This window comes from Sinocyclocheilus grahami, unplaced genomic scaffold (assembly GCF_001515645.1).
Source record: "Sinocyclocheilus grahami isolate Dianchi unplaced genomic scaffold, SAMN03320097.WGS_v1.1 scaffold493.1, whole genome shotgun sequence".
In the NCBI taxonomy this organism is placed as follows: domain Eukaryota; kingdom Metazoa; phylum Chordata; class Actinopteri; order Cypriniformes; family Cyprinidae; genus Sinocyclocheilus; species Sinocyclocheilus grahami.
The window spans coordinates 722752-735159 of NW_015505672.1; the positions used below are offsets into that span (position 1 = coordinate 722752).

Sequence of the window (12408 nt, forward strand, 5' to 3'; positions counted from 1 at the left end):
ATTGGCCGACATATATCCCGCCTTATCGCTCTAAATAAACCATCGTGGGCGTGTTCATTTGATCCTACGATAGCCAATGAGAATCCACGGTGGTTAAAGGTTTGTAATATCATTTGGAATGTGGAGATCTCGGTTAATATACCAGTAGGTAACAAGTTTCAACTTGCTTTTGTGTGTTACTAATATTTAACATCATGAGGACGGATCTGAGCTTGTGAGAAGAAAGGTGCTTTTTAAAATAAATATTTCAATTTAAAACGAGTTTAAAAAACAGAATATGTTGACAAAACAAGCTTGAGTTGCTTTCCATTAGAAACAAAGCAATAAATCCCAATAAATTAGAGTCATTATGAACAGTAGCAGTTGCACGGGGGTTATCTTGGGTTATTTGGATAACACTAGGGCTGTACAAAGTCCATTCAATATGTCCTGAAAATATGCCCCATGTTTATCCCCATATGTGAAAATTGTCTGGTTTGTGGTTTTGTGTGAAACTAAACCTGAAAGACTTAAGATTTGCATATCATTGACGGATTTACTGAACACCCTGTCAATCATAAAATTATTAAATGTTTTAGTGAACAATATAAGGTCAGAATCGTGCAGCTGACTTTAAATGTTGAGGTAGATTATTACTTAAACTAAGTTTGGGGTTGGCAATATTTTTTATGCTTTTTGAAAGTCTCATGATCACAAACAGTACATTTATTTGTTCAGAAATACAGTCAATTTAAAGTAACTATTTTTATTGGAATATTTTAAAATGCCATTTATTCCATGCAAGTTCGTACTGTGCTGAAGCCTCATTTTGGTTCATGTACGAGGACCACCAGAAACTCAGTCAAAATATTTTAATAACAATAATAGAGATTATAACGATAATGATATAACAATGATAAATCCAGCACCTACAAGATAATGACAACATACAAATGTATTAAAGCTTCGTCTTTCACATTCTGTACAAATCAGTTTGCATTACTACAGATCATAGCATGTTGCTTCACAATCTTCATTTTCCTTTCCATAGCAAGAAAGAAACAGAAAAGCACCATCATGTATTCCATTGACGTCTCTGAAAGATTACTGACTGTATGCATGTAATGGACCGGTGGGTATTTTTAAATAAAAAGTATACTCTCTGTCCTCCTGCCTGGACACTATTTCTACAAACTCATGTTCAATATTCAGTAGACAAAAACACATGTTCAAGGTGAGCACTGATGCTTTGAAGTGCATAAATAAAGAAATATTAGGCAAATAATGGAAAGAAACATTTAATGCGCAATTCCAAATCCAGAGAGGTGTTAAATTTGGCAAAACTTTAATGTAGGTGTAAGGTTGAAAGGCATAAATGAGAGTGTCAAAAAGACAAACAAACAATAAACAACATGAATGAAACGTTCCGAGCTGGATAAATAAACATAGTTATGCGTTTAGTGTTTCTTTCACATCTCAATATTCAATACGCAAATGTTTTATAGACTCTCAGGAGAGGAAAATGAATAAAACCAGAGCCTCATAATAGTGCACTCTGTAAAACCTATTTACAGCTATTCCATATAAGAATCCCATTCTGTCAGGAGACCGTAAACCGTCATGCCATTAAAGAAAGATGCAAGGTACAGTAAAAGTCTTACTGTTGCAGCAGCACTCAAACGTGAGGTGGATCCTCAAACCTTCATGCCCACCCCAGTCCCGAAACGGAGAGTAAGTCTTGTACTCATAAAGCCTAAGTGCTGATATAGGACGTCCCGTGGGCACTACAGATATTGGACGTGGGAAGCACCTGTACTGAAATGCTCGATGCACGGAATCAAACGGGGCTTATAGTGCTTTTAACAGAACTTGTGAACAAATGAATTAGTAATATATACCACATGTTCTCTCCAAAAACACGACAGATCGTTACAGACGCTTTCCCCTGCGTGCAAAGGCTTTCTGGTTTCTCGGACCAAGCGGAGGATTCCTTGTGATGGAACTTTGAAAATGTATGACTACTTATACAGGCAATGGAGTGCCAAACACAGATCTACAACAAGCCTTTTTCGTGTCTGAACAATCCAGAGATGAGGAGAAATGAGGCAAAATCTCAGACTTTCTTAGATGAGTGTGTTGACAGTAAGCCTAGCGGAGATTTATAATCTTTTTTGAGCAGTTGCATTCATGTATTTGTTTGCCTCTCGTGTGTGTTTATATATTAACCTATTTTAGACACAAAGACGTCATACTGTAACAAACTGAAGAGTCCTTCCAGGTCCTTTAGTAACGGGTATCTTGGTGAGGTTTAGTGTGTATGGGTTTCGGGGAGCATTAATTGGCAGCCCACGCCTCCAGGTCTTTCATGTCATCCTCATCCTCTTCTTCTTTCTTCTTTGCTGCAATCACAAAAGACATTCAAGAACTGCATTTTATACAAGGCCATTATAATCACATTTGCAGGAGTCTGAAAGAGCGATTTGCAGCATCAAAACGACCAGAACCTACTTAATATGCCATGATTTGAATCATATACATAATATTAGTAACATGTGAAGTAACATCTTACTGATTGAATTTACAATGTAATACTAAGGTTATGATTGTCAAAAAAAGTTTTTCAAATAAGTTATGTTTACAAACAATTTCAACTATTAAATCACATACACTATTTTTCAAAGTAAATAAAACAACAATCATAGTAGGTTTGGTAAGAAAATACAATAACACTTTACTTAAAGCCTTTGAATATATTAATTATAAAAGTAGTATTATGCCTTGTAATGCAACTTATAATGAACTGTATGATCTCATGAATAATTGTGACCATATTTATAATACTTATCTATTCAATGTTACACCTTTAGAAAGTATAATGCATAAAAACACATCACAAACAAACCATTACATATTATAATGCATTTTAACTTTAGTTAATTATTTATAAATATACATAATGCATTACAACCTACATTATGAATACCTTTATAATGCATTATACATAAAGGCTTTAATTAAAGCGTTACCTAAAATATATTAAAAAAAAATTTACATAAAATTTTTGTTCCATTCAATTTACTAGCAATTTCTAAGTAAAAATAGTTTCTACACCACATTTCTTTCAGCATCGGCTTATGCATGTCACACAGTCCAAAAACTTGAACTAAAACTAGAAAAACTAGAACGGTCTAAAACAAAACTAGACGATATCAGGAGACTTATGTTTCCAAACACCACATGTACGTGTGCGTGCGTGTGCGTGTGTTTAGTACCTGGTCTGGCAGGTAAGGATGTAGAGGGCACGTTTGGCAGTGGTACATTGTCTCCGATCTCCAGAAGGTTCTTATCCAACTCTTCCTGCTCCAGCTCCTCAAGTTCAGCTAACAGCTCATCCTGAAACAACACAACATCTGTTTATACCCAGTATTAACATGCATCTCAAATGTGATGTACATATGTATGTACATCAGTTAATACACTACTAGTCAAAGGTTTGAGATGATTAATATATATACGAATACATAATACTACTACTATAATACTAATAATGCTATAATACTAATATATAATAATATTTTTATTTGGGAAGGATGCATTAAATTGATCAAAAGTGACAATAAAGACATTTATAGTGTTGTCAAAATGTTCTTCTTTTGAACTTTCAGTGGGGAAGTCGTGGCCTAATGGTTAGAGAGTTGGACTCGTAACCCAAGGTTGCAGGTTCGAGTCTCGTACCGGCAGGGATTGTGGGTGGGGGGAGTGAATGTACAGCACTCTCTTCCACCTTCAATACCACGACTGAGGTGCCCTTGAGCAAGGCACCGAACCCCCAACTGCTCCGGGTGTGTGTTCACTGCTGTGTGTGTTCACTGCTGTGTGTGTGCACTTAGGATGGGTTAAATGCAGTGCACTAATTCCTAGTATGGGTCACCATACTTGGCCACATGTCACTTCACACTTCACACTTCTATTAAAGAATCCTGAAAAAAAACAAAATGTATCACGGTGTCCACAAAAATGTTAAGCAGCACAACTGTTTTGAACATTGATAATAACGAGAAATGTTTCTTGAGCGGCATATCAGCATATTAGAATTATTTCTGAAGGATCGTGTGACACTGGAAAAATGGAAAATTCAGCTTTGCCATCATAGAAATAATTGCATTTTAAAACATCTTAAAATACCAGACAGTTATTTTCTTGTTTGGTTCGATTGAATCAAACTCAAGTTTGTTTCCCCACTTGGTGCGGCTCTTTTAGGCAGGTGTGAATACAGCAATCGCACTCGGGTGCGGACCAAACAACCGGACTGAGACCCAGCTGAAGAGGTCCAAACGAACTCTGGTACGCTTGAGAATTTCTGTCCAAAGAATGGATGACATTTAGCACACATGTGGTTTTGTTTACAATTTCTGGTTCACTTGCAAAAAGGATAGTGTGAAAGCGAACCACACCAAACAAAAAAAAATCAACATTGTATTTGGTCCGGACCAAAGCAAGTGAACTAGTGGACTTTCCTGGTGTGAATACACCCTGAAATTGTAACAATATTTCACAATATTACTGTTTTATATTAAAAAACGAATTTACCAACCCCAAACATTTTGGGACTTTTTTCCTCGAATTAAGCTGCACCTAACAGGTTTAAAACGTTTCTTTGGCACAAATATTGTGTGTTTAATCTTTTGATGTTGTTGTATGAGCATTTATAACACAAATGCGAGTGATGATATGCCTTCCTGAGCACCTCACAGATGCACATGTCCCATTTAGTCCTGTATTCAGTGCTGTCCACTTGTGATCGGTTCACCCGAGGCAGACGTTAACAGCGGGTGTAAACGGCACCTTTGTGAAAGCACATGGAAATCTCCCAAAAACTCAGCAGGTGAAGCATCATCATGGCTGTGGAGTTTGCTTGTTTTAATCTTACCTCATCAAATTCCTCCCCAAACACAACAGGCTTTGAGATTGCGTCTGACATTTCTTGTGCCAGCTCCTGCTGTTCTGTGATGTCCTGCATAAGTTCGTCCACTTTGTCAATGTCCCTGAAAGTACACAGGCAGGATATAGAACCATAACTTTATGATACCCTGCAAATATATTAACACATAATTTAGATAGATCCCATGTCAAAGTACCATACAGAATCCCATTAGCTAGCTAAACTTGTTTATGATCTCATAAACCCAACACCTTGCTGCATTGCCAGGCTGATAGAGACAAAAAGGGACGAAAACACTGATAATAGAAGAGAAGCTCCTCACATGTTGTCATGGGCAGCTTTCATGGCCTTGGCAGCAAAGCCCATATTCTTGATGACCTCGGTGTTGGTGTGAGCGTTCTCTAGCGCATCCCGCTGGAACTCAATGGTAGAAAGGGTGCCATCAATCTGAGCTAACTGCTTCTCATAGCGCTTCTTACGCTTCAGTGCCTGCAATGCAGCTGTTACAAACAGAATGAAAGGTGAATGTGATTAAAGTGCAAAATAAGAGAATTCTGGAACCCTCTAGAAAAGTATTGCATAATATTAAGTGTGGATTTATTTAAAAGAGTTAAAGAGAACACTATGTGATTATGAGTGAGTTGATTTAATTTCAATTAAGATTTAGCTCGGTAAGCCTCATGCACTTAGCTAAGCATCATGCACTCTCAGTCCTGCTGTTACACAGTAACCCAGTAATGTAGTACTGTCAAGGTGTTTTTGTAAGAAAGTGTTTGCATGGAAAATAAATACAGTAAAGGAAAGATGGTAAGATTCTCAAAACTAAATTAAAATTATGAGGTCTCTGATCTGATTTGATTAGGGTTTTACTTTGAAAAGTAAAGTCTACTACTGTTAATATTTCTCAGGGAAGCAGTGGTGCAGAGTTAGGGACTCCTAAATGAGGCACACTCACCAAACTTAATCAGGCAAGTGAGCTGTATAAAAAAAAAAAAAAAGGAGAGACAGAAACCCTGTTGCACTGTAGGGAGAATGCTGTTGGCAGCCTAATGGTGCATTACTGACAAGCACATCAGTACAGACATGCTTTTCTTGTAAAGTGTGAATTCTACAAAGCTTGTCAAGAATGTAACCAGGACAAAAAAGGCAACAAGTCAGTAAAGCAAATTTTAGGACCATTATGATGCATTTGTAGTTTAACTTTTTTCTCAACCATAAGAAAAGTATTATTTCCATGTTTATAAGCAACTAAAACTAAAACCATTAAAAACATTTTCTCGAAAAAAAAAAAAAAACATTAACTGAACTAAAATAAAATATTTTTTAAAAAGTTAAATTCATTTGATCTCAGCTAGTTGCCATTTTTGTTTAGTTTAAGTAACTAAACGAAAATGGAAACAACTAACACCAAGTAAAAATGGCAGTAACTAAAACTAAGTAAACTAAAACTTACAGCTAAAACATATTCAAAACTATAGACCTATTTAAAAAAAATAATAATAATAAAATTATAAGTCATGGTAGTAGTTGCCTTTCATTTATCCATATTTAAATTTTTTGAAAAATCAGAAGGACATTGGAAAAATAGATTTGAAACAGATGTCATAATGGAGAAAAAAAAACATTATGGTCTAATAAAACACAATAAAAGTATTTTTCAGACTATGTTCTTTGTGAGAATCACCTATAAATTGTCAGTATACCAAAACACAGATTTGAATTTTAAACACTGACAAAACATTGATTTGAGTTGTCAATTTACATGTAGAAGATAAAACAGCAGCTGTGTTTGTGCAATGTATGGAACGTAACTTTAATTTATCAGGTGTGCAATACAATAAAACCCTCACCAGACTCTTACGTCATGTGCACGTTCAAAAGGGCCATTCCAAAGACGTCACTTGACACAAAGGTCATGCAAATTAAACACTTTTTCCATGAAGGCACTAGAAATGTAAACTATGACACCTAAAAAACCTGTAGCAGTCATACCATTAGCGTCGTCATGCATCGTGTCCCAGCAGCTCTCATAGGATAATCAGATCAATTATTGATTACCTCTGTTCTCGGGACTTTAAATGTGGAGTTGTATTACAGGCTTCACAACCTAGACGGCTCTTTAATGTGGTCCTTATGTTGCCCTGAAATAATTGATGGAGTTAATTCTGGATTTGGACAACTCTAGTAGTATCGATGGGACAGAAAAAAACAGACTTATAAATATACTTTTTGTAATTGCATTTACATCATAATATTCGCAAGGCCTGGAAGTGGCATTAGAAACCATGACAAAGCAGGAGTTTAAAACAACATGTTTTTTCCAAGTTTTGAGAAGATGTATTTAGTTCAGTGACAGTCAAATACAGAACAAAAAAAGCACAGAGCATTCAGAGAATGTCAAATGAAGAAGAAAAACTATTTTTTTTAAACAATAATAATAAAAAAAACATACAAACATTTGAACAGTTAAATTAAAAGATTAAATTTTGACATTGTTTTCTTATTTTGTGTTCTTTTTATGTTTAAAAGGGTTTCAAAGTATATCTTATCACTGTTATAGAAGGTAATATATGAGTTAAGTTATTCTCGACTTGGGAATGTACAATTTCACTAAAATTACTGAAAGAGAAAGGGCCATACAAAAAAAAGTTCAATATCTTCAACTGATGTGTTGCAAAAAGTACATTTATCACACTGAGTATGGATACATCTACTAAAGGCTGCATTTGCCAGATAACATCAGTGAACCGTTTATTTCCTTTATTTTGTTCCCTGAGTCAATCAACATGATGTACATGTTTGTCATCACCATGGATACCACAGAAGGTCAAAGGTGAACTGATGGAGAGCTACAACACTGTATCCGTTTATTCCAAGCATCCTAAAAGATTTTAACATGTTACAAAGCAAATTATCGTCCTAAACCCCCATATCATTCCAGATCCCATTTTATATAACATCTCTTAAAGACCAGTGTTGGGGGTAACGCATTATAAGTAACGTGAGTTACGTAATCAGATTACTTTTTTTAAGTAACTAGTAAAGTAACGCATTACTTTTTAATTTACAAGAGAATATCGGAGTTACTTTTTTTTCCAATTTATTGACTGACAGCTCTCCTGTCCCCATGTTGAGAGAAATCAGATGTTACTGTAGTTCTAAAATAAATATGAATATGCATTAATTCATCTCACTCCCCAAAAAAAAAAACACAGGTTCAGTATTCCTCAAAATGAATTAAAAAAATGCAACTCAGAATATGACGCAAACCTGCAATACTTAAATGCTAAACAACACAAATATCCTTTATGTATCTAATCCCATTCTATTAAGCAATGTCTTTGCTTCTGTGCTTCGATGATCCAGTTCAATCATACTAATAAGCACAAGTAACTCTAGACAAACATTTGTGTGTTTTTGTATTGCTGAAGTGTGTTGAAATTTCTTCTTCTGCATTCTACTGTACGGATGTAAATTTACATTTCCTTCAGCCGGAGGCTTATTCATTTCACTTTTGGTGTGAAAGGCTTTTATATTTGCCAAAAACAGAACTTTTATATTTTAAAAATAAACAAGCAAGCCCTGTCCCGATTTTAAAAGTAACGCTAAAGTAACGTAACGCATTACGGTCCGTAAAAAAGTAACGTGATTAGTTACTTTATGGAGTAACGCAATATATTGTAATGCATTACTTTTAAAAGTAACTTTCCCCAACACTGGATGATCCAGTTCAATCATACTAATAAGCACAAATTAGTAACTCTAGACAAACATTTGTGTGTTTTTGTATTGCTGAAGTGTGTTGAAATTTCTTCTTCTGCATTCTACTGTACGGATGTAAATTTACATTTCCTTCAGCCGGAGGCTTATTCATTTCACTTTTGGTGTGAAAAGGCTTTTATATTTGCCAAAAACAGAACTTTTATATTTTAAAAATAAACAAGCAAGCCCTGTCCCGATTTTAAAAGTAACGCAAAAGTAACGTAACGCATTACGGTCCGTAAAAAAGTAACGTGATTAGTTACTTTATGGAGTAACGCAATATATTGTAATGCATTACTTTTAAAAGTAACTTTCCCCAACACTGTTAAAGACCGAGCTTGTGTTTTAGTAAATGTCTTAACGTTACTCTTGTTAATTAGTCCGTTAATTATATTATTTCAGTTACAATATGCTTTCTTTAATGAATTCCTATGTATAATAGGCAACATACAAAAATACAAATAAACTAACAAGCACGAGAAACAGTAACAAGCACAGTGCCTGAGTTACGCAGGGAAGCCCGCTCGTCGCTCACCTCTTTTGTTCTTCGTGCCGTTTCTCTTGGCCGTCACGAGCTCCTGCTCGATCTTCTTCTCCAGGAATTCTTGTTTCTTGGTCAACATTTCTTCTGTTTCTCGCAGTCGCTGAATAGCCTCTTGGGGGCTTGGATATTTGCCCCCTTTTCCACTGCTACCAAACAACTTCCCAAACAAAGACATCTTGCCCTCGGAACGACAGCGAATGGTGATATTAGACTGACTTGTGGACTGCTAGTCTAGACTGGTCAGCTCGGTGTGGCTTCTATCTGTCACTGCCCCAGCAGGCTTGTTGTTGTTTTCTCCTCTTCCTCCTCTCTAACCCAGGCCGCATGACATCGAGTGAGGTCACAGGAACACGACTCACGTCATGACGCATCGAACGTCGTCTTTCTTCTTCTTCTTCTTCTTCTTCTTCTTGGTTTTATGGCGAGTTGCAATCTTTGCGCATATCGCCACCTACTGTGCTATTGTGCAATCAGGATTTTCAGAATCAGAATCAGAATGAGCTTTATTGCCAGGCATGTTTACACGTACGAGGAATTTGTTTTCGTGACAGAAGCTTCCACAGTGTAACAGAATGACAGTGACAGAACAAAAAACACAGATAATAAAAATAAAAATAGAACAAGTAAATAAGGAATAAAAATATATAAATTGACAATTGTGTGTGCCGGTATATTATAGACAGTGTTTTTTTTTTTTTGTATGTACAGGTACTGTATATTATGTGCAAATTTGAGGTGTAGGCTGAGTATGAGTGTTAGATAAATAAGTGTATTATTTCTTTTATTATATTAGTTGTTCTGTCTCAACTCTGAAGCCATCAAGAGTCCAGGTATCGGTTGGCGCTGCTGAACCCCTTAGACTCCAATCCGAAACTGAACATATTTTATATTATATTCTTTTATCTAGTCCTGTGCTATATAAAAAATTTAATAAAATCATATATCCTGTTCTATCACTATTAAATACATATCCCAATAAATATCCCACATCCTTATTCTTCTTACTTTATAGCATATCCTTTAGATATGCTATTAGTTCCTTCCTATCCTCACTATACTTTATACATTCATATATTGCATGCTCAATTGTTTCTTTCTCACCACAAAATTCACATAAGCCGTTAACATGTACACCAATTAAAAACAATGAACCATTCAACCCTGAATGACCCAGTCTTAATCTAGCTATTATCCCCTCTTCCTTCCTATTCCTTCCTCTTAAAATCATTTTAGTATCTACCTGCTTTTTGATTTTATATAAATGTCTTCCCTTATAATCTAAATCCCACACTTCTTGCCATCCCCTTGTAACATTCCTCTTAGTAATACTTTTAACTTCCGCTCTACCTAATGGAACATTGATATCAATTTCCTTTTTTTTTTAAAGCATTTTTAGCCAGTTGATCACTTATTTCATTCCCAACTACCCCCATATGTGCTGGAACCCAACAAAATCATATTAAAATTAACATTTCATTCATTAAATCTTCTCTAGATGACTGGTGGCTGCTGGAACCCAACAAAATCCTATTAAAATTCCTTTCCTTTGAATTCGCCATGTTAACATTAACATTTCATTCATTAAATCTTCTCTAGATGACTGGTGGCTGGATAATGAAGTTAAGACAGAAGCAGAGTCTGAGCAAATCACAGCTCTGCCTGGTGTCACTTCCTCTACCCACATAAGTCCCACTATAACAGCGACCATTTCAACAGAATATATTGATAATTCAGATGATAATCTTTTACTTATGAATATATCCAAGTCAGGGATATATATTCCTGCTCCTGTCATCCCCTTATCTGGATCTTTGGACCCATCAGTGTATATTTGTGTACGTCCATAAAATCTTCCAGATATATGCCTATATACATTACGTTTGAGTATTCCCATTTCCTCCCATTCCTTTCTCTTGTCCAAAATCTCCAGATCAATTTTTGCTTCAGGTATTATCCATATGGGCACTTCACTCCATACTGGAGAAATATTGCATACTATATCAGATATCTGGTATTTTTTTGCTAACTGGTTTATTTCTTCTTCTTTTTCTTGGCTTTTGCAACTTGTACTTATTGCATATCGCCACCTACTGTATAGGAGTGTGCAAAGGGTCTTGGGGGGACATTTTTTTTATGAATAAATAAATAAAATAAAACCCACAAAGGGTTATCTTTTGGTTTCTAAATTCTTCTTACTTAATCCAGTATTTTCAAGAAGTATAAACAAAGCTTTGAGTCTATTTCTTTCCATCCCTTGTTCTCTAATATTTTCAATTTTATTTTCTTCTTCCATTTCCTGCCATTTCTGCCTGTATTCATGGTATTTATTGCATCTAAACAAGACATGTTCTACATCTTCCTTGGTTTGACATCTTGTACACAATCCATTACTCTTCCCTATAGTCTGCAATGTATCATTCAATCCAGTCTGACCTAATCTCAGCCTTGAGTATACTGCTTCTTCTCGCCTGTTTGCCATATTTATCCTTTTTTCCTCCTACTTTTGCTTGGTTTATATGATAATGTTTAGCTTTAGACTCAAGACTCCTATTCTTTTTGCCATATTTGCATTATTTCATTGAACATCTCTGCTCCGTAGCCGTTTTTATACAGTCGGTAGTGACTTTTTTATGTTTTATTGCAGAAATATAATTCAATACAAAAGAGACAAATAATACAGAACAAAGAACATAGAACATATGGGGGAATACAGAGGAGAGAGAGAGAAAATGGAGGAAAAATATTCAAATGTAGCTACCTAAAACCCGTTCTATAATACGAGATACTTTTTTATTAGAGGAGACTTTTTGAAGTGATGATAATAATAAATGTAGATCAGAAGCAAATATTTTGCAGCTGGTGTTAAATTTAAGGTATCTAACTTTGTGGATATAGTATTTAGGCTAACCCATCATACAAATAAAGTTTAAGACTCCGTAGTGATTACAAATAGGTGCTGGTATATTGTAAGAAAAATATTATATTATACAATTATTAATATCACCAGTGTGTGTGTGTGTGGGGGGGGGGTCCTAATTTGGACTAATTTTATACTTGATTAATTTGAAACAATAATGTAATGAATGTAAATGTAAATGTAAAATAGCAATTGGAACGAGTATTATCAAAGACTATAGAAGACTTTGGTATTAGTAGTAGTAGTTGTATAGGTAGGTCATAC

General features: G+C 35.3%; 1 protein-coding gene across 1 annotated transcript; it reads right to left on the reverse strand.

Moving 5' to 3' along the window:
• Nucleotides 1-916: 916 nt before the first annotated feature.
• LOC107554189 (charged multivesicular body protein 4b-like) lies at nt 917-9696 on the reverse strand. Its single transcript, XM_016236624.1, has 5 exons — nt 9219-9696; nt 5244-5421; nt 4910-5024; nt 3252-3372; nt 917-2378 (listed from the first exon to the last, which is right to left on the reverse strand). The coding sequence occupies exons 1-5, from the start codon at nt 9400-9402 to the stop codon at nt 2314-2316; spliced, it is 663 nt and encodes a 220-aa protein (XP_016092110.1). The 5' UTR covers nt 9403-9696; the 3' UTR covers nt 917-2313.
• Between the last annotated feature and the right edge of the window lie 2712 nt (nt 9697-12408).

Coding starts and splice junctions, on each gene's coding strand:
- LOC107554189 (XM_016236624.1), bottom strand. CDS start 9,402: ATGTCTTTGTTTGGGAAGTTGTTTGGTAGCAGTGGAAAAGGGGGCAAA. Junction 5,025..5,243: donor AAAGCTGCCCATGACAACAT/GTGAGGAGCTTC, acceptor GTGTACTTTCAG/GGACATTGACAAAGTGGACG. Junction 3,373..4,909: donor TTGGGGAGGAATTTGATGAG/GTAAGATTAAAA, acceptor GTGTTGTTTCAG/GATGAGCTGTTAGCTGAACT.